We start from the raw sequence: 22,613 nt of genomic DNA, 5'->3' as shown, positions 1-22,613 counted from the left end.
AGAAAATCTTCCTTTTGTTTGTTTTAAACCTACTGCCTATTCGTTTCATTTGGTGACCCCTAGTACTTATATTGTGGGAATAAGTAAATCATTTTTCCTTATTCACTTTTTCCACGTCACTCATGATTTTATAGACCGCTATTCTATCCCCCCTTAGTTTTCTCTTTTTAAGCTGAAAAGTCCCAGTCTTTTTAATCTCTCCATCTGTGCTGCCCAGACAAATTAAAGCTGCCCCATGGGTCGGATGAGCCCCCAGTGTCGTGTCACCTCTGGCACACCCATGCTGGACAAGCCGGAATTTGGCCCTATTAGTATTCCAGGAGCACTGTGAGGTCCCAGCTTTGCATGCTAGTGAGAGACAGCCACGGCCCTACATAGACAAAGCCGTCAAATGGCGGGCAGGGAACCAGGCACTGAGAGCTGAAGGGCCGCCCCCAGGCCGCCCAGAGAGCCATTGTCAGCTCTCCTGACGCCCCATCTGGTGTTCAAGCCACTGGGCCATACTAGGTTACAAGTATCCGTCATCCCCAGCCAACATGCCGCCAGCTGCACGGCAGTATGAAACGGAGGTCCCAGCCCGGGAAAGACCAAGGAGAAGGAGAAATCTGGGACTAGGCAGCCTGAGTTAGATAGGCTGGCTGGAAACGTCTGGAGAGCCCTGGAAAAGAGGACCAGAGCTCAGGAGGTCAGAAAATCCACCTGCGTCCTGAGGCGACTGCCGTGCTTGAGAAAACTCGATGAGGCGGGACCTTTGTGCCAAGAGACTCTGGCTGGAGAGGGCTGCGTGTTCCTCCGCTCTCAGCCAGGCTCCCCCTTCGACCTGAGCCTGCAGCGGAACCACAGCTCGGGCCCGCCCGGCCTGGTGCCAGCGCCGATAACAAACGCACCGCCCCAGCCTGCAGAAGGCCATCTCTTCAGGGCCCGCGAGGCGGCATCGTCTGGGCCGCGCAGCAGCAAAGCGCCGTCGGGCGGGGTGCAGAGGCCGTTTCCTCTGGCAGCACAAGGAGGGCAGGGTGCAGGGTGCTGCACGTTTGAGAGGGAATCCCGTGCGGTGGGCGAGCGCCTGCAGCTGGCTGCCAAGCTGAGCGGGGCCCCACATCTGACCCGCCAAGACGCTGTGAGGCCCAGCGGCTCATGTTTTCCACGGGGGATGATCGGGGCTGCTCCAAATGCATGATCCCCTGGGGCGGTTGTACATCCTCTACTGACGCTGACTGGCTTGCGGCCCAGCCGGGCCAGCCTCCGTCTCTGCCCTGGCAGGACGTCTGGATTGTATGCCCCGTCCAATAGCGCTCTTGGGTGAGCACACTAGGGCCCGATTCCCCTCTGCTCTGCCCCCTTGTGAGCCCACTTAGGCCCCGCCCCCAAAGCCATTTAGGACCTCACACCGGGCTGAACCCAACGGGAGTCAGGAGCCTCTGAACATCAGGACGCTGTGTGCCCTCGGTTTCAGGGAGTGGGAGCGGTGGGTGGGGAATTTCCCGAATACCCTGCCGTTGGCGACGCCTCCCAGAGATAAGCCAAGGGTGCTCCCTCCAACCCACGGCTCTGAGGGATGGACCACCCAGGCGCTTGGCTCCGTGGGGCACTGGAAAAGGCTTCCAACCGTCCGCAGTCCCGCAGAGTCAGGGGGACGATGCTTAGCATTTCTAAGGGGCAGGACAAACCTGACTCGATTCGGCCATTCGGACCCCCCTTCCACCGGACGCCCTCTGAGGCTCAGAGTGGGGAGGAGGCGGGCCTGGGGCCACGGAGGGGGCTGGGATCAGGACGGAGGGGTCCCTGGCTCCCTGGCCTGTGCTCTGGTGTCTCCTGGCCTGTGGAAGGTGGAAGGACTGGTCCCGGGTGGGGTGCGAGCAGCAGGGATGGCACCTGGGTCTCTGGATTTCAGCGTGTGACTCGTTATTGCCGGAGCTAAAAGATCCTCCCGTGGTCCTTGCAGCAACTTCTCCCTTCTGAGGCTGGAAGCTCCCTGCCAGGCCTCCTGCCCCTGCTGCTCGGCAGACAGGGTGGTGCTGTGCAGTGAGGCAGGGAGAGGCGATGGCTGGTCCAAGCCAGGCCTGGCTCAGGGAGGGAGACGCTAGTTTTGGGAGGGGGAGGGATGTTAACGCTTCCCTGGAGAGTTTGGCTCTGATCGCTCTTCCCCCCCTCGTGCCCAGAAAACGCCATCCTGGCCTTCAGCAACGGGACCCACCTGAACGCAGCCCTGGCCCCGTCCGTGCCCCCGACGACGCAGATGTATAAGCAGGAGCGAAACGCCAACAGAGCTGCCGCCACCCTCAGAGGGAACATCTTTGAGCAGCTCCAGCCCACCAAGGTAGGGGAGGAGCGAGGAGCTCCCAGGGCCCCTGCCCCAAATCTCACCACAAATTCACACCCCTCCTTGGCTCCCTGGACCTCAGCTCCCTCCGCCTGCAGCCCTCTGTGTGCCGCGCCGGCCATTCGTCTGGTGCCGCCATCACCCAAAGGCCAAACCTCGCCCTTCCCCTTCAGGCGCCTCCCAAGGCCTGTCCTTTATAAGCTCTTTTAATAAACCCCATTCTAGCCATCAGGCCACACTGTCCTCACTCCCGACTGGCCCTCCGCGAGTCACCGTCTCCGACTCTCCTCCTCTTGTTCTGGCACCGTCACCGGTAGGCGCCGGCGCCTCTGTGCTCTCACCAGAGTGTGACTGTCGACGTCCACCGAGCTGGCTTGAGGCCCGACCACGTCCCCGCCACACAGAGCTTCACCCGCAAGGCAGCTCCACGCGCTGCTGCGCGCTCGCCTCCTGCCTTTGCCAGGGGTGGGCGGACGAATGTGGGGTTCACCCTCCACGTTGTCTCCATTCTCTGCAGGAAACCGGAAACGAGCTGCTCCTGAGGGGCTCCACCCAACTGGCATCCGAAACCTCCGGCTTGGCGTCGGCATCCCGCGCTGCGGGGGGGCTGCTGACGTGGGTCTCCGTGGCTCTCGCCGCGCCCCTCCTGCTTGCGATGTGAAAGGGAGCAGGCACGCTGCCAGCAGGGACTCCATGCGTGTCTGTTTCTTCTTCTTCTTCTTCTTCTTCTTTTTTTAAGGCAACTGTGGGGGGAAGGGGCAGGACGCAGGCAGAAATTCCCCCCTCGCTCCTCCAGCCAACGGCTTTTGTTTTGTAAAAACGACGGCGTCTCAGCAGCTCGCGCCTGGTCCCCTGTCCGGCTCCTTGGCTCGGTTCTCCGGAGGCCTGTCACGTGTCAGGCGAGCGCAAGCACAAGAAATGCGATTCCAAGGCACTGAGCTCTCCTGAGGCAGCCGGGCAGGAACAGACTCCAGGTGCACGGACTGCTGGGAAGGTTTCGTGAAACTCTGGCCTACGGGAATTGGGGGTGGGGTGGGTCTCACAACAGGCCATGCAACTTTCTACTCCGCGACCCGAAGTGCGGCAGGACCAACAGAGCTCCCAGCGCTCAGACCATCAAGGAAGACAGAGGCATCGGAGGGGCAGAGCAGAGCCAGGGCGTGCGATCCTGGAATGATCTAGTTTTTTGACATGTCTGACAACATTCTGTGGAGCTGGCGTTACCTCTTGGCCATGTCTTGACTGACCCGTGCGCTCTCTTGTAGAAAACCGTGTTCATGTGTTAATGGTCTTCAGGAAGAAACACGTGTCGCCTTCTGATTTTTTTTGTTTTTGTTGGCTTTGGCAGTTCATGTTGGCATCCCCTTCTGAGCACCGAATGTTCTTATCGGGTCCTGTCCAGTGTAGGGGGTAGTTTTTGTGAGGTGAGAGTAGGATATTCTGTCCCACACCACGCTAGTCTTTTTATAATCTCTGGCTACATGTAAGCCTCCAGGCAAGAACTGATGTTCATGTAACTTAACGCATGCTCACATGGGACAGGCAAGCCGTCCGGAGTTAAAAATTGTGTCTACACTATGAGGGTATGTCTACACTACCCCGCTAGTTCGAACTAACGGGGTAATGTAGGCATACTGCAATTGCAAATGAAGCCCGGGATTTGAATTTCCCGGGCTTCATTTGCATAAGCCGGGCGCCGCCATTTTTAAATCCCGGCTGGTTCGAACCCCGTGCCACGCGGCTATACGCGGCACGAACTAGGTAGTTCGAACTAGGCTTCCTAGTTCGAACTACCGTTACTCCTCATTCCACGAATTCAAATTCAAATCCCGGGCTTCATTTGCAATTGCGGTATGCCTACATTACCCTCCTATTTCGAAAAAGGAGGGTAGTGTAGACATACCTTAATAGAATACCCGTAGCTGGCCCAGGTCAGCAGGGCCAAACTGTTGAGGTTATCAATTGCAGTGTAAGAATGTGGACTCTACGACATCCGACATCTCAATTTTATAACTCCACGAGCCCACATCAGCCGAGAAGGGCCAGCTGCAAGTATTTTACCTCAGTGTAGACATATCTGTTGTGCCACAAAGGATGTTCAGTGGTTTACTTGGTATCTCTCTAGCCACAGAAGTGAAAGATGGGTTGGAAAAGGGAGCACGGAGGGAGACCTAGAAGCCGACCACTCACTCACTCCACTGAACACTGAGGGATACTCAGAAACAGCCTCTGTATGAACAGATCCAGGCACTAACTGCAGCAGGGCAGGGCTGACTCACCTTGTGAAATGGCTGGATAGCTAAACAGAATTGCCCTTGCTAACAGGCCCTCTCTGAGGTGAGAGAGGCCTAGGCCGCTTCCAGCTTTTGAGGCCCCTAGTCATAATAACAATAATAAACGACAACACGTGGAAATGAAATAAAACACCAAAAAAAAGTGAGACGTGAATTTTTTAAATGTAACAACTGTTTTTCTTATTGAGGAAAAAAAATCGAGTTTTCAACTCACAAGTGTCTAAATTTGAGCTTGAAGCCCAGGCCAACTGGCCATCTGACTCCCCCCCCCCCCCCCCCCCACTCCTAATTGGCCAGCTCATTAAGTTGGCTTGTGCCCTCATGTTCAGACACTAAGTCACCCTCTGAGGTCGGGGAAGAAATGTTCTCTATGGCTGTGTCTAGACTGCACCCCTTTTGCGGAAAAGGGATGCAGATTAGACACATCGCAATTGCAAATGAAGCGGGGATTTAAATCCCCCTAGCTTCATTTGCATAAACATGGCTGCCGCTTTTTTTCGGCTTGGAGCTTTGCCGGCAAAAAGCGCCAGTCTAAACGGGGATCTTTAAGAAAATAAAGCCTTTTCCGAAAGATCCCTTATTCCTCTAAAATCAGGAATAAGGGATAAGGGACCAAGGTCCATTGTCAGGAACCGGCTGCTGGGTTAGATGAACCATGGGTCTTTGCCCACAGGGCCACCCCTAAAGCACAGGATTCTGTGTGTGATGAGCAAGCCCCTAAGTGCTGCTGAAATCAGTGCGCGCTGCGGGCCCATAGAGCGGCTGGTGAATTGGTCCCCTTGTTAAATGTTTGGCCTACACCAGCGAGGAGCCTTTCTTGAAGACCCCCAGCAATTTGGGCCGCTGGGTTCCAGCCGCACAATTCTTGGGAGATGCATCTCCACCAGCAGCCATCTCCTGCCCGTGTGGGTTTCTAAGAGATTTTGACAGGGCCCAGCCGCGGATGGTACAGCTCACAAGCACCACCCAACCGAGTACCGGAAGCCCACGGCCCAGGATAGGGAGTTTTTACATTGCCATCCTCTCCCAGTCCCCTCAGAAATGGTTTTCTTTGCTGGATTGCGTCAGTTTTGAAGGAAAATTACAATAAAGGAGAAACACTCCCAGCCCCTCAGTCTAGCGTGAAATGTCCCCTTGCTACGTCCTTTGGAGTGGACCCTTCCCTCCATCACCAAAGCCCTGTTACGTCCCCCCAGGGCTGTTGACCAGTGCTGTGCACCTTGGCATGGTCCTGGCTGTCCCAGAGGCCTTCCTGAAACTCAGGGCGTGTGGGCAGGGACCCCCGGTTTCAACGAAGCTGGAAGCAGACATCTCCTCAGCTCGAGGCTGTGCAGCCAGCTGGGAGGATGAGTGCCATCGAGAACAGCAGGCAGTGGCCACAGTTTATAGCGAATTTTTCAGGTGTGTTTTAGTGCCACAACGAACAGTCGCGCTGTGCGTGCACATCCTTGCATAGCGAGGCAGGGTTGGCCCATGAGCTTACCTGTGGACCAGGATGCTAGCTCATAAGCACACATCATGTGCCCGACCTTTAAACAAACAGGTGTGGTGGCCATTTCCTGATGGGTCTGGCTGCCGTGCCGCCTGCTTGTGCTGAGCCATGTAATCCTGCGGTGTTGCCAGTTAGCCTGGTTGTTAAAATGCCTTCCTAAGAACTTATGCCGCTGTCTCGGTCACAGGGTTTGAAATGCTGCGCTCGCATACCCTTATCCCGTGCGTGTGCTGAGTGATTTTTTTTTTCCCTATAGCCCCTCCACCGCACTATGAAAAGTCATTTCAACTCTCCTTGAATGTCGGTGCACCGTGAAAAAACGGTGTGGAGAATTTTAGTCATCACACGCTTGGCAGGGAGGAATTAGCTATCATTAAGCGGCCGGCGGCTTAGCTGGTATGAATTGGCTGAGGGCCTGCCCTTGTGTCTTGCTACTTAACGTCACGTTTTTGGAGAAGTGGCAGGATCGGCTGGCCCTACTGTGACCATTTTCAACCTCCCGAAAATGGGGCCCAACTGTTCCTTGAAACCAAGGCTGTAAAAATCAGCTGTCACTTGTCAGGACTTAGATATGCGGCCAAAACGTCCGTCGTTTGTGTAAGTCGCCTATTTATTTGTTTTCCCTATGCTGCCTTTGGAAGCGCTGCAAGCATAACACAGTTCAAAGGAGGCAAAAGGGTCACCTTAATTTTCTTCCCAGCTTGAAAATTCTGGCTAGTACGGGATGGGTTAGCCTTCAAAAGGCGTCCCAGTGATGGATGAATGTGATGCCTGGATGAAATGAACACACAATTGGGTTTTTGGTTGGCTACACTGGATGGAGTCAGTCAACATCTGGCCAGGATCCCAGTAGGTATCACACTCCTCTACAGCTGGGGGTTTTTTCATGCAATTTAAAAATTCAACGCTGCTAGCCCGGCTGCAGCTGCTCTTCAAGAGAGGTGCAGGAGCATCAGCCGAGTGCATTTACCCTGGGATATCCATGAGCCGTGTTCAGAAGCAATCAGAGTATAGCAAGACAAGCCTTTTGCATGACCAGGGACGGGCCAACAGGCTCGAAGGGAGAACTATCGCCAAGACAGAGCTTTAGCGCTGATCAAAAAACCAGGATTATTTTTTCCCATCAGCATTTGAAATTGGTCAAAAAATGCATTAAAAATGTCAACGTTGGCACTGTCTTTTTAAACTGTTCGCAAAGCCAATAGCAAATAGGATGAAAAAACAATGGGGGGGGGGGGGGGCGGGCAGAGAGACAAAAAGCTGCCCTTTTTGTCATGGTCCAAAACCCCCCCATCTATGTTTAAAAGTTTGCGTTTACTAATTTTGCTATGTTAATCTTTCAGCCCACTCTAGCCACCAGAGCCCGTTGCCTATGTGCTTACGCTAGACGGGACTGAGGCATGGTGACGGACTCATACGTACCCCCCCAGACTTTCATAAGCACAAAGCTGCGTACTTTTTTTAGTCAAGCGACATTCTGTGGCGTCTCCGAATTGTATTTTCTGATGTGCCGCACCAGTTCCTGAGTGGCATGGGACTTCCTTACAGCTCATGTCAGGCCAGCTGCATCATCTCCAAACCAACAAAGCTACTGGTGGGGAAGGTGTTTTCACAGGAAGGCATAATTTCTGCAATAAAACAAGTGCGGGCAGGCAGTGTTCCCTGTCATTTTTTCCATACATGTGCGGACTACATTTTGTTACCTGCACTGAGACATGTGCAGATGTGCACCACGAGTAGACACACATGCTGCCAGCTGTGGGTATGCTACTAATCAAGAGGCAGCCCTTGACTCTCTCGGGTGCCCAAGCACACCACTTCCAGGGAACACTGATGGCAGGCGCTAGAGATGATATGTGTAGGGGTGCACATGGGGCGAGGGGGTTCGAATGGCTGATTTAATGTATACTATGGGGCTATACGCTGTACTTAACTAAACTTCTGCAAGCATCATTATTCAAACATGTACATGAATAAAGCACACATGCATTTTCCTGAGCCTTTGCAGCTATTTATTACACCGCTGCTACCAGGACTGTGGCCAGTCTGACCGGCCTCCCTTGAGCGTACGCGCTGACAGTTGTTTTCCTTTTTACCTGCGGGCAATTGCTTGGTATGGGGGGGGAGGGGCAGGTGCATCACCCAGCTCAAATGCTGAGGTGGCCAATAAGGCTGTTATGTGTGTTACGGCGGCACCAAGGGGACCCCTGCCAAGATCAGAGCCAGGTGGGTCTGGAAGGGGAGCCAGACCATGAGACGCGCCTCAGAGCTGTGCCACGGTGTCGTGCTCTAGGCCAACGTATGCGCGTGGCCTCCGCGGGGCGCTAACAGCATGAGGGGGGGGGGGGCGCGCGAGGGAGCGGTGGCCCAGGTCATGGCATGAGCCCGTCGTCACTGCTAACCTTGGCGTAACGTTAATAGGCAACGGGTGGTGCCCCGCCCACTGGGCCAGCGCTCCCTTCGGCGCACCGTGGGGTCGTGCACCACTCAGGGCAGGGACGACCCGCTTAGTGTAGGATGCTCAACGGTTTCTTTTCTGAGCCCCCCCCCCCACATGCGGTAAAAATTCCAGAGGGTGTGGGGGGGGGGGGGGCAGGTGTGTGTGCTGGGGCCTAGGCTTCAGCCACTGGAGTTGAGTGGGGGAGGGTACAAGGTTTTAGTCCCATGGTTCAGGATGGGGCTGTGTGGGGGGGCTTGGAGCTATTGACTTTAGCCCTATGAGGTGTGTGGGGGGGGGAGGGGGGGATTTCAGGGCTTGTGAACCCAGAAATGGCTCACACCTCTTCCTCGCGTTGAGGAGGCCACAGACCCCCCCCCCCCCCCCCCCCGGGTCACTGGCTTCAGTGAAGGGCAGCATGCAAACCCACATACGCCTCCCCTCAGGGGCTGCAGGGAACCGTGCCGGCCAAATCCTGGAGTAGCGGGGGGGGGCGAGGGAAGGCAGGCAGGGAGACTGCCTTAGCCCCACTGTGCAGACACCCACAATCTGCCAGAGGTGAGTGCCATGCCCCACCTCATACCCCAGCCCTAAGCCCCCTCCCAGCACCTGTGCCTCCAAACTCCATCACACACCTCAACCCCAACCCTTCGCCCGCACCCAGCCAGGTTTGAGGATGCTGCAGGTAATTGCTCACAAGAAAGACTGGAAACTGTTGGTCACCCATTTGAGAGCACTGGGCAATTTACGGGGGTTGGGCCCAAAACAAACAGCTGCTTACTGCAGTCACTGTCGGCCTGTGTGTGGCTGGCTGGCTGGGCGATGGCTTGGCCGGCAGTGTCTCTTGGGGACAGGGGCTGTGCCTGCCTCTGGCTAAGTGTCCCCAGCCTGGGGCTACGTCTAGACTGGCATGATTTTCCACACATGCTTTTAACGGCAACGTTTTTCCGTTAAAAGCGTTTGCGGAAAAGAGCGTCTAGATTGGCACGGACACTTATCCCCAAAAGCACTTTTTGCAGAAAAGCGTCCGTGCCAATCTAGAGGTGGTTTTGCGCATGAAAACCCCCATCGCCATTTTCGCCACCGGGGCTTTTTTGCACAAAACAACACCGCGTTGTCTACACTGGCCCTCTTACGCAAAAGCATTTGCCCAAGAGGGCTTTTGCCCGAACGGGAGCAGCATCGTATTTCCGCAAGAACACTGACACTCTTACATGGGTCAGTGTTCTTGCGCAAATTCAAGCGGCCAGTGTAGACAGCTGGCAAGGTTTTCCACAAAAGCAGCTGCTTTTTGCAGAAAAACTTGCCAGTCTAGACGCAGCCTAGGTGTCTCCACACCCAACCTTGAAGAAGCTGCAATAGAAGCAATGAGGTAGGCGAGTAGGTAATAGGAAAGGCGGCAGGACACAGCCGCACGGCTGTTGGTGTATCTATGAATGGCGATGTAGCCAGGGCAGCTCATCCTGGTACAAACATGCACTTGCATCCGGGCTGCTTTGTGGGTGGCAAACCCACCCTGGGGAAGCAACATTATTTTTAGCCTGAGGCACTACAGGTGTAACCACCTACAGGTGGATTTGAACCTGGGCCTCTGGAGCTTAGTGTAGGAGCCTCTACAGCAGGGCTACTCACCACCTGGCCTGCAGGCCCCCTGCAGCCTATCTGTGGGCCTTGGTGTGGTTTGAGCTTACGCAGGGCTCAACACACAGCCCATGCGTAGGAGGGACCCTTTGAACACGCCCTACAACGGCGAGGTGTCTCCCAAGCGCTGCGCATTGAAAGACACAAGCGGACGGGCTGGCTGGAACAGACGGGCACAGGGTGTTGGTGTTTCTAGCCCCCAGAGAGGAGGTGCCAGGAGCACCGGGGCGTGGGAAGTGCTGGCTGCTTTGCCTTGTGGACAGAGGCTGAGTGGTGCTGACTGGCTGACACTGGCCACATTTGGGTCCAGCCCCATGGCCGGACAGCCCTGCCTCCATCCCACACAGAGCGACAGGCTCCCGGGCACCTGTCCTTCGTCTCGTGTGTGCGGCCTGACGCGCCCAGCTCCCTGCTTGCCATGGGTTGGAACACTCTGGCGAGGAAACTTTTTCTGAGTAAAATCACTCCAAGAAATGCACCAACTGAAGTTTGAAGCTAAACACCCAAAACGCTGGCATACAATTTTCTTTCAAAAAGTGCTCATTCAAAGCGCTGTCGTCATATGGGTGGAAATGGGGTAACGCTTGCATTTTACTAGTATCAGCAGAGCTGACTTAAACGAGGCCTACGTGTTGTTTCGTCTTGCCTTAATCTTTGCACTCATGCCCGTCAGCGTGAAAAGCTATTTGCAGCTATTTGCATGTATCTGCAACCACACTTAAGCTGCAGCCCCGGCACCTGCTGTGAGCATCACTGTGGCTCCCGGGGCTTCCCTGATCGACAACTCGAGCTAGAAAGCCAGCTGGCCCTCAGCTCAGGCTGCAGAGCTCCCTTGTTCTTAGCTCTCGCTGTAAGTGGACTAAGTGCCACAGCCTGGGACAGTGATACACCCCCACCAAGTGTGGGGGTTACACAGGCACTGCCCTGTTGCTGCAGACACCCCCCCTGCAGGACTCACCCCTGTTTCCTCTTGTGCCCATAGGGGCCCTCACTATACACGCTCTCCCCAGACTGACACATGGAGGGAACTCGGAGGAGGAGGTGGCTGCTGGTTTCTCCCCGAGCCAGCTGGGGGTGGTACCCCTCCTCTCCTCCCGCCAGTTTATCCCTGGGGCCATGCACATTGCTCACGGACTTCTCCCTGGGGCCAACATGGGGCAGGGGGCTGCAACCCCCACGCACTAGCTTCTCCCCAGGGCTGGCCCAAGGTAGGAGTGCTACACAGGCTGGTCCTGCTGGCACTCCCTGGCCCCAGTCCAGAAGGCTGCATTGGGCAGCTCTGGCCATGCTGGGAGGCAGGGGACAGTTGTGGCTCCTCTGGGGATGCAGGCTGTGCTGCCTGGCCTGAGGGCTTTCCTCTCCCCTCCCCACCAGTCCAGGACTGCAGCTTAGGGCCAGGGGGCAGAACCTCAGGGAAGGCAGGCTACTTATCTGGGCTGGTGGCCAGCAAGACAGTCAGCTCAGATCACAGCCGGTCATCCTCTTCTTTGTGCAGCTGCCCCGCTGTGGTCTGTCACTGTCCCCCCCCCGCTCACTGCCCCTTATGGCCATGGCAGAGCACAACTGTCCCTCCTCTCAGCCCCCGTGCTACAGAAAACAATCGAATTCCAGGCACATCCCATCGTCCTGCCACAGCCCAACCCCCTGACCTTGCTGTAAGTTAGGAGAAGAGGAAGCTGCCTAGACAATTTGGTGGGCTTAGTTCTTACTGTGTAGGAGACGTTCTTGAACAAATGGACGGACAGATGGACAGATGCACAAACTCTCAAAAATATATGAGAGAGAGAGAGAATTCTCCTGCCACCAGACATTGACGAGAGCCGTGCGAGGAAGGAGTCCCCAATCAAACTTTCTCTGGTTTGTCCACCTGATCAGAGAGACCAGAACCTTGGGCGGAATTGTTACTCCACCATCCATGCTGGTAAATAGACAGGCTGATGCAGGCAATGGAGCCCGGCAAATGGAGTCTCGTGCGTGCAAGAGGCCATGGAGTGGAGGAGAAAAGGGCAAGTTCTGGCTGAAGTCTGAGATCTTGAGCACAAAAGTGTTTTTATGAAATTGCCCAAGGCATGAAATCTAAGGGTGGGTAAATAAGGCTTTTCCTCATGTGGTCCTGTCTACGTCCTGCTCCAGGAACCCTCGTCTCCCCTCTAAACTTGGGCTCTGGAAATATCTCCTAAGCCATCCTAGTCCCTTATTTCAGCACCTCAAAAATACAAGTGAAGAATGAAAACCTTTTCCACATCAATGTTATTGAAACAGTAAAGGATCTCTCTTTTCTTCAACCTCACATTTCTACACATGGATTTTCTCTCCTCCTCTCTTTAATGAGGAAACTCAAATGCTTGTACCACAGCTGTGCTGAAAAAATATTTTACTGCTGGTCAGGGAGGTGACTAATGGAAGAGCCACATATTTGGGTACAGAGGAATACAAAGGAAGAACACGAAGGAGTACTGCAGAAAGGGGTTTAGGGGACTTAGTGGACCCTAAGCTAAATATGAGTCAATGGTGTGGCAAACATGGTTCTGGGAGGCATTAACAGGAGTATTGTGAGAAAGATGTGAGAAGTCATTCTTCCGCTCTACTTGGATATCAGTTGGGGTATTGTGTCCAGTTCTGGGCACCACATTTCAAGAAAGATGTGGAGAAATTGGAGAGGGTCCAGAGAAGAGCAACCAAAATGATTAAAGGTCTAGAGAACATGAGCTATGAGGGAAGAGTGAAAGAACTGGATTTGTTTCATTTAGAAGACACAGGGGGCATGATAGCCGCTTCCAAGTACCTAAAAGCGTATTACAAGGAGGAGGAGAAAAATTATTCTCAATGTCTGAGGATAGGACAAGAAGCAATGGGCTTAAATTGTAGCAAGGGAGGTTTAGGTTGGACATTAGGAAAAACTTCCTGCCTGTCAGAGTGGTTAAACGCTGGAATAAGTTGCCTAGGAGGGTTGTAGAATCCCCATCACTGGAGATATGTAAGAGCAGGTTGGACAGATGTCTATCAGGGATGGTCTAGATGGCGCTTGGTCCTGTGGTGAAGGCAGAGGACTGGACTTGATCTCTCAAGGTCCCTTCCAGTTCCAGCATTCTATGTATAATACTTCAATTCAGACTTTTTGTGGGACATGTGTGTTAAACTGGTTACTTTTTAATAGAAGCAAAATTTGCCTCAGTTCCTTCAGTAGATAACTTATATCCAAACAAAAAAACAACAAATGGTCCGGTAGCACTTTATAAACTAAAAAAACATGGAGATGGTATCATGAGCTTTCATGGGCACAGCCCACTTCTTCAGATGACTGGAGTTCATGATACCATCTACAGGTTTTGTTAGTCTATAAAGTGCTACCAGACCATTTGTTGTTTTTTTCTGTAACAGACTAACTCGGCTACCCCCTGAAGCTTATATCCAAATGTTATGGCAACTTGGAAAGAAAGATGAATGTTAAGAATTTGATTTGATCCCTCTATTGTATTCACAAAAAATATACAGCAAGCAAAAGCATCAGACTGCTGATTCTAACCATGAGCCCATTGAAATGTTTGGATTCTTGTTCCTTTTTTTTCTTTCCCATGTCACAAGTCAAAAGAGCTCTGGAATGAAATACTCCTTACTCTTCCAGCTTTTAGCTGGTGTGCAGAATTAACTTTAAATACCCTGTTCTCCGCTCTCCCTCCCCCCTTGCTTTAATTCTGGCCACAGCAGGTGGCATTTTAGGAACTGTGTACCAATTCAGCTCTACAGTTATTCAACTCTGTGCACTCAGTTCAACTTTGTACTGCCAGGTTTTTCTTGATTGCAAAGCGAACCCGCACAAATGGATCTTAGGTGGCTGCCGGAAACCTTCATGTTTCATAAATGTCAGGTTCAACTCTGCTTCCTCTCAGCAGTGCTTAATCTGAAGTTGAAGAGGGACATAAAAATAAATGGAGAACAACGGATTGCAGTTCTGCAGAAATCCCTGTTTCAGACAGCTGAGCCTACCACATTCTGGGCTGTCAGAGGATTAGGAGATGGTAAAGTCTCCTTTTCTTGCTTCCCTGCTTTTGTACACACACGATTTGTCAGCTGGCTCCAAAGTTTTGTGGAATCTTTAAAGAAATGTAGTCTCCCTGGATATCAAATTATTTTTCTGAACTGTAGGAAGTATTGATTTGCTTGTAAGAACTCAGGAGAAACTAGCCATGAGGCTGGGAAATGGAGCAGCTGAGATGTTACTTCATCCCTTTACTACAGAAATAACAAGTTAGGGTTACTAAGGCCATGTCGATACAAACAGGAAGATTGACGTTGCAGTGGTTGATCTTCTGGCATTTGATTTAGTGGGTCTAGTAAAGACCTGCTAAGTCAAACACGGAGGGCACTCCGTTTGACTGTGGTCCTCTTCACTGTTGCAAGGAGTAAAGGAAGTCGATGTGTTTCTCCTGTTGACTTCCTGCTGCCGGAACAGCACCAAAATTCAGCATAAAGTACAGCAACTCCAACTACATTATTTAAATCAAACTTTCCCCTGGAGTATAGGTCTGGCCTCACTCGCAATAAGACACATTCCTGCCAGTGCCGTCTTAGTTTACCTATTTGTTCTTACAATGAAAAGCAAAGGCCATCCGTTAACTGTAGGTAACCAGAACCACATTCAGAACCACAGTGGAGGCTGAAGGCAAGCTAAAGAATAAAGTTCCAGATCAGTGAGTCTGAGGAAGGAAATTAATCAAACCCAGTTGATCTGCATATTGGTAGAAGCCCTTCACCCAGAAACCACAACATTTCTGGGACAAAAGCACAGCACTGCTCTGTTCTCCTAATACTTCAGAATCAGTTTTAGGTGGACCAGGGCAAACATTATTCTGTGCCATCATCCCCCATGATGGAAATGCAAGTAAGAGGCAGTACAGCTCAGAGTGATATAGCCTCTGTCTGGGTCCTGCAGATAAAAAGCCTGACTCCTGATGGAGACCCAACTCTCCTAGGGAGAGGACGGATCCACAGCAGAACGGCAAGGAGGTCGTCTATCTGGAAGGGTGTTGTCCTTTCCAGGAAATCCAGCTGACCTCCATATTCCACAGCCCTCTAGAGCGAGGCTGGTGCTTGAAAAACCCTGCTAAGGAAACCTTGCAGTTTCCTCCTCTGTCTTACCAGGCCTGGGTGGATCAGGGCATAGATTATTGTGGTTTTTCATCCTTCCAGCATGGGTCATGGCAGTCTACAAAAAGGATGGTCATGTCCAAAGCAACGAGATCTAAAGCAGGGTTACTCAACTTTGGAAGCCCGGGGAGCCACAATGATACTCACAGCACATGCCGAGGGCCACAATTTAAGTGTGATTGCATAGACATGAAAATATATATGCAAATAGCTTCTTTCAGCATGAATACAAAGATTAAGGCAAGACTACACAATACACAGGCTCCATTTAAGTCAGTTCTGCTGATACTAATAAAATGCAATATTTACCCGATTTTCACCTATATGACAGCACTTTTAATGAGCAATGACAGTCCAGGAATTTAACTACTAAAATGCATATCAACAGACGACCATTATATTGACTACTTTTTTGTTTTGTCTCCCACCTGCAGGCCGTGCATCGAGCCCCGTGTAAACTCAAACTACACTACGGGCTGCAAACATACAGGCTGCAGCCGCATGCGAACCACAGGCCACATGTTAAGTAGCCCTGATCTGAAGAATAATAGGCAGGGCCATTGTTGAAATTCTTAAGACACAATGAGAAGACAGAGTAAGAAAAGTGCTTTTAGTTACACGGGGCAGGTGAACCCTCTGATCCATGTGCACATAACAGAACTCGGCCCTCCTCTGGCTATAGGCCCAATTTCTCTCTACAGACTAAATGGCAAAAAAATACCCCCATGTCTGCTTGAAGAGGGAAAAAACAGGCAGCAAAATAAAAAGTCAGGAAGACATTTTAACCAGATTTTCTACTTTTTATTTCAGAAGAAAGTTTTGCATTATTTACTTATTTATGTACATGTACTTCACATTTGTATTTAAAATGCATTGATGTCCCATAATTCTCTTGTTCCTGTTTAAATTAGCTGTTATTTTACAATACAAAAAAATTATACCAAAAAACTGCAGTCCTAAATGCGTGTATGTATAACACCCACAATCCCCAGCAATGAAATAGTTTACAATACTTACTCAGTATTTACATATGAATGCAATAAATGCTAAATTATACATATTAACAAACTAAGCTTGAGTTGGAACACATAAGGATTGTAAATAACTAAACAAAAAAAATTAAGACAAAATTAGTTCAAGGATTTTAATGTAAAGAACATTTAGGGTACGTCTAGACTACAGGCTTTTGTCGACAGAAGTTATGTCGACAGATACTGTCGACAAAGAGCATCTAGACTATATTCAGTTCTGTCACAAAGCAAGCTGCTTTGTCGACAAAACCCTGTAGTCTAGACACAACCTAGATGCAATAACACCTTCTGTCGACAGAACTCTGTCGACAAAAGGCGTTATGCCTCGTAAAATGAGGTTTACCAGCGTCGACAAAACTGCTGAGTTCTGTCGACGTTATGTCGACAGAACTCAGCGGTAGTGTAGATGCAGGTATAGTTTTGTCGACAAAAGTCCACTTTTGTCGACAAAACTTTGTAGTCTAGACACACCCTTAGTGTGCACAAATTTCTCAGTAACAGAAAACCTATTTTTATTTATTCATTTTTTTTTTAAATGGACTGATGTATTTTATACTCCACAAGAAATAGATTTGTGGGTATTTTTTTTCCCTGGTGAGTATTTTGAACTGGGTGGATAAACCAGGGAGAAATGTCTTTAGGGACGTTAGAACCTGGAAGACACACAAAAGGTAGTTTATTGGTTTAGAAAGATACAGGAAAGTGGGTAACAATCAGCCTGATCCAGAAACAGAAAAAGCAATGTGTGTGTTATTGTAGGCATTACTGGTACGTGCTAAACTTATTTCAAGCAACTAGAACGGAAAGCGTAAGTTATGACAAATTATCTACAGCATGTCAGAAAAGTAAAAGCACATCTTAACGCTCTTTTGCCTCCACCCCACCGCAGACGCGAGTGTGTACACATTCTGAAATGGAGGGGGAGATGCACCTTTGCATTTGAAACATGCACATTTCTTCACAGAACCGGATCTCTCGGCTTATTTTAGAAGTCCATTGTAAAACAAACCAGCATTACTAAAGGAAGATTTAAGATGAAACCCTCCCGGCAGAGATTACAATGGAAACTTAGATGGCTTAGTTTAAAAGTTACTCCTGACATGAACAGTCAGTTTCTGTTTTCAGTTCAGTGATGGAGCATGCATATGGACAGATATACTACCTAAAGAATTGTGGTAGGCCAAGACAAGAGAACAGATTAAAAGTTCCATGTGACACCCCAGTCTGAAGAGAAAAAAAAAATCTAACATTCAGGTCATTTCAGGGCTGAGAATCAGCAGAATCTTTGAATTATTTGGCTTTACTGGTTTGTGCAAAAACCTTAATGTCTTATTTCAGTCCCTTGTGGTAGGGGTACACATTTCATTAAAGACTGATTTAAGCTAAATTGAGGACTGGCTAGATGAACAGCCATTTGAGGAAGAACATGCTATAAACCCAGTAAATATATATTTTGGTACGGTTTTGCACACAGAGAATGTCATACAAGAACAAAAGATATTAAGATGCACACTAACTTTAAGAAAGTATATATCTGGCACAATATGCATTTTATGGCCTGTCATTTTTGACTAGACAATATCGTCATATTTGGTACATGACATACCGAGAATTCACATGTTATTATGCCATCATGGACATCTGTACTTTGGCATTTTTGGTACAGTATGGTTTTAACCTGACTGCTCTAAAAGACATGGCAGTGGGTGCACCCAGAAATCTTCCTTTGTATACAAATTACTGACCAACATGACTGCCTCCTCTGTCTATAGCCTATCATATATGCTAAAAAAATCCAAATGAAACTCTGGAGAAAAAAAAGTAGGTTTGGGAACAAAAATCAGTTTCAATTAGCCTATTTTTGCATTCAGTGGCACCAACAGACTTTTCCCCCAACCTTTTCAATTAATAAAAATGTTCCTAGTGGACAGTGTACCAAATTTTACACAGGGTTATAAACACCTTGGAAAATTATAAACACCTTGGAAAATTATTTTGAATGTACTTATTAGCACAAATTTATTTATTGATAGAGGCTTGAACAGCATATGACTGGACTTGATAATCTCACCGTAATGACTGTTTTAATCATAAAGATCACCTGTTTCTAAGTGGGTTTTTTTTAAATGGAAGAGCTGTATTGTATAAGCAAAGTTGCTTACACCTTTCAAATGAAATGCATTTAAATACATTAAAATGTCAGGTTATGCCTGCCTGCTTTATATTTCCAGATACCAGGAATTTAATCTGATGACTTTTTAAAGCTCTGGAAAGTTACCTAATCATCATATGAAGGAGTTAAGACAAAACTCATACATCTCCTAAAAAGCATACAAAATACATTAGATATTTCTGTTTTATATACACACTAACTCCTCCCACAGTCTGCACACTACTGTATAGTGTATGTACAAGTGCAAAATCAGTGTGTTATTTTTCATTTATGTACAGATTCTCTCCTGGAATACAGTTTTTTTTTTAAAATGATTCCCTCGCCCTACTCCAATCATCCACTTTTGATGGTGGTACATTGATGAAACACCTGCAGTTTGTTTTCGTCTCTCTATTCCCTCCCTTCCCCTTCAATTTATTTTGAACTGGGATGAAACTACTTGAGTGATATGTACGAGAGTTCTCTTTTCTCTTGTCCGGATGGAGGTAAGACACAGAGGGGGTCTAAAGCCTAAACAATCTTTTTGTTTCATTTATATTCAAGTCTTACTCCTCTACTTACAGGTTTTGACTCAATTAAACTTAATATTTATAAATGTTGTTGTCTTCCTTATTTTTAATATCTGACAACTCGTTCTTGCGACACTTCTGCTATAAGCAATTGAGACACGGTGATCTGAAAAGACAGTTCTCTGAAAAAGGTAGCAAAATGTGCATTTGTTTAAAGTAAAAATAATGTCACTTAATGGTCCCCATTTAGCAAAGCATTTATTTTCAGGGCAATGCATAAGCATAGGTGTAACTTTAGGCACATGCTTAAGTGCTGTCCTGAGTAAGTACAGACTTCAGCACAAGGTTAAGAGTTTTCCTGAATCGTAGACAGGCTGTTTTCCCAGTGTGATGGATAATGGAGCAAGGGTCTATGAATACTAGATCTGCATCTGAAATGACCATTTGTGAGGGAAGGAAATATGGGGGTGGGGAGGGGGAGGCAGGGATTTTAGATTGTGTTATTTCTCTGCTGTGGTCTAGCCTATGGCAGCCCTATAAAACAAAGGAAGTTGCAAGTTCTTTTGGGAGACGAATCTGTCTGAGGTAATCTGTGCACCAGCTAATACTCAAGTTGACTAAAAACCTTCACTCCACAACATCGTTGCTCGCCCCCCGTGGCAAGGACATTGAACTTGCTGGTTTAGAAATGGATTGACAAAACAGATGTGTTTTTAACAAGAATTTTTTCGGAAGTGTTGTATTTGTTAGGAGGTTCATTAGAGTCCTTTTTTGCAGAGTGTCACCCACCAAATTACAATCTTTCCCACCACCCCTGTTCTGACATGTGCAGTGGTTTGTTTTCCTAGTCCAATGTTACACCTCCAAGAAAGAATGCCAGGTTTTGCATAAAACAGGCAGCTCTGAGCTAATACAGATTGCCCAAAGACACAAAAGAAAAAAAAAAAAGACGCAGTTACTTTAGTTTTATCATGGCTTGAGGGCATTAACATCAAACAACATTCAATATTTACTTTGCAGTTTACATCCCCCTCCCAATCTATCTGTTTTTTAATTACTAAATAGCACCCCAACTGAAAACTGAAATGACCCCACTGTTCTGAATGAAACTAAGTTTACTATTTAATAGCTATTCTTTGTTTGGTACCATAACACAACACCTACGGTCAGCATCAACATCACCACTACCCTGGGCTGTGGTAACAAAGTCTGTTACCTTTTGCTTTAAAAGCACTGTCGATACCGAGAATCTGCGCTGCCTCATGTCAGATTCTAACAATTACAAGGCAGGCCTAATTTTGAGTCTAAAAAACCTTGTCAGCATCATTTTGAGGTTCAACTGCAAAAAAAGAGTTAGTAAATATAATAAATCCCTTGTTGCATCGAACCCTCTTCTACAATTACTGAGGGTATCCTATCGCCAGTAAGTCTCCCTCACAGGCACAAGGCAGCTACTTCAGAGTGTACAATCATAGGCCAGTAACTCAAGACTGAACATTCAACCGCAAGGCCAAACAGAGCTACCATGTTTTTTTAAATTAAAATCCGCAGACCGAGCAGGCCCAGAGAAGTCGCTCCCCCACTTACGAGGAAGAGCACTGCTGAAAAGAAACGCTTCTGACCACGGACAGGGTGCAAACCTTTGTTTTTTCTGGACAAGAAGGTAAAAAAGCAGAAGAGGACTCAAAAGAGAACACCAAGTAAGAATTAGGTAGTAGACCACAGGTGCGCACGACTTCCATTTATGCCAGCTGGCATATCACATAAGATACAGGAATTCAATTCCACTTTTCCCTCAAGACACTGCCACTGGGTTAAGTAGTTCCTTGGGTGGGAAAATGCCCTTCTCTTCCCTGACTACAAATGATGCATTACAAGCAGCACAGATTGCCTTGGGTGACTATTTAATTTTTTACAGGAACATAGGAATACAATTATGTAAAAACCTGTGTGCACTAATTCCCTCGCTTCCTAGATGTGTTCCAGGCTAGGCACTCATGTGCATGCATTTCAACTGGGTTCAGATGACAGAAACACTCATTTGTTTGAAATCTACATTCAACCTTGCAAATATTAAGTTCAGCCTAAGCAATGTACAATATTTAATCTTTGCTTCGTTCTTTTCTATCTCGATGCTATATATTAAGCTGAACCATTAATGACAAAAAAGCCCTACTACTGTATTTAGAAGAGAACACATGGGAATAAAGAGAAACATCTTTGAAATGATTATATCTGAAATGAAAACAATGACGTTCTGTAGTTTAGTATTGTTTCCATGTGTCGAGGGCTGAGACTTACCTGGAAATGCTGCATCTTTTATTTTTTGGCTCAGTTTGATAAATATATGTACTACAATGCACTTTCCAGGTACAAACCTGAGCGTCATTCGTGTTTATAGTATTGTTTTATTTACATTGACCTTCAGTGGGAGTGATTAGAGGTTACTGGAACTGAAATATCTATATTTTTAAAACCTGGGAGAAAAAAAGTTTAACAATCTGGTATCAATAAAACTGAAGTGGAGCAACTGTCAACAAGGCCAACTATCAAGTACATGAGGAAAAAAGGCTGGGTCCAAAGAAGTTGTGTTTTCCATATATTTTTAGTCTCTTTTGTGTCACAACTCTAAAATCCTCCTTCTCCTCGTCCTATGTGTTACTGGTGTTTAAAATCCTAGAGAGAGAGTTTATGATGTCCATGCATCAAATACAGGTTCCTGGCTGTGCCGGGGGCTGTTGTTTCCGATTTCGTATTGCTCCTGATTTCTCTTTGTAGGCAATTGGCATTTGCTGTGAAACGTCCACTAAAGCGCTGGCCACTGCAAGACCTGAAACAGTAAATCAAGGTGGTTACAGACATGAAGGTCTCTGAATTGCAGTTACATAAAAGTCTGCTCCAAAAAGTGCGTATTTATTTTTGGAAAGGGAGCATTCTGATTTGCAGATTAAACCTGACAGTACAGAGTAGCTTGTTTCTGAGTACCCTGTAGGTTTCCCATCAAAGCAACTGCATCCTATCACCCACCAAAAATCATCTTCTGAAAATAAAAACCATGCTTGCTTCATTTAAACTGTTTCTATTTGAAGCAAGTAATCATGCCCCAGAAGACGAGCAATTTCCTCAAAGCATTTGGAGATTATGCTTCACAAGCACCCCACAGCCATACCTTCCTGGTCTGAAAAACAGCCCCCCTCCTGAAATAACCACAGGTGAGAGAAAACCAAAGCCTTTCTCTGTACAGCCTTGAAGTTCAGGGTCTGGCCTCAATTTAATCCCAATCCTTAACTCCCCTCCTTTCGTGCACAGCTAGAGTTCAGAAGCAATTTGCATCTTCCGCTCCTCACTACACCACTGATTTTAGTCATTGCCAAAGACAAGGATTTTGCAGGAGCCAAAAGGTGTTCTAGAGCCTACTGGTATCCCAGCTCTCCATAAAGGAACCGTTAGCTGAGGAGCTGGGAAAAGCTTGGTGCTTTGGGAGACTGTCTAACCTGATTTCGTCCCACAGGAGTGGGGAGGACAGCATCCTACAGTCCCACGCCCCCATCAGAGAGACAGGAGCAGG

At 48.5% G+C, this 22,613-nt stretch overlaps 2 protein-coding genes across 8 annotated transcripts in view; one reads left to right on the top strand and one right to left on the bottom strand.

Moving 5' to 3' along the window:
* Window positions 1-8,104, top strand: part of GFRA4 (GDNF family receptor alpha 4) — a 132,621-nt gene extending 124,517 nt beyond the window's left edge. For all 5 annotated transcript variants that reach the window (XM_075931021.1, XM_075931023.1, XM_075931020.1 and 2 more), the window contains 2 exons: window positions 2,160-2,317; window positions 2,838-8,104. In XM_075931021.1, coding sequence (XP_075787136.1) covers window positions 2,160-2,317; window positions 2,838-2,981 — 302 coding nt within the window. In that variant the 3' untranslated portion in view covers window positions 2,982-8,104. The remainder of the gene's footprint in view (window positions 1-2,159; window positions 2,318-2,837) is intronic.
* Window positions 8,105-16,111: 8,007 nt separating this feature from the next.
* The window catches only part of ATRN (attractin), a 222,481-nt gene continuing 215,979 nt past the window's right edge, over window positions 16,112-22,613 (bottom strand). For all 3 annotated transcript variants that reach the window (XM_075931018.1, XM_075931019.1, XM_025179538.2), the window contains exon 29: window positions 16,112-21,875. In XM_075931018.1, the coding sequence (XP_075787133.1) occupies window positions 21,751-21,875 (125 nt within the window). In that variant the 3' untranslated portion in view covers window positions 16,112-21,750. The remainder of the gene's footprint in view (window positions 21,876-22,613) is intronic.

This window comes from Pelodiscus sinensis, chromosome 5, assembly GCF_049634645.1.
Source record: "Pelodiscus sinensis isolate JC-2024 chromosome 5, ASM4963464v1, whole genome shotgun sequence".
NCBI lineage: Eukaryota > Metazoa > Chordata > Testudines > Trionychidae > Pelodiscus > Pelodiscus sinensis.
Note: the sequence above shows the minus strand (reverse complement) of the source record. Positions and strands in the feature narration are given on the sequence as shown.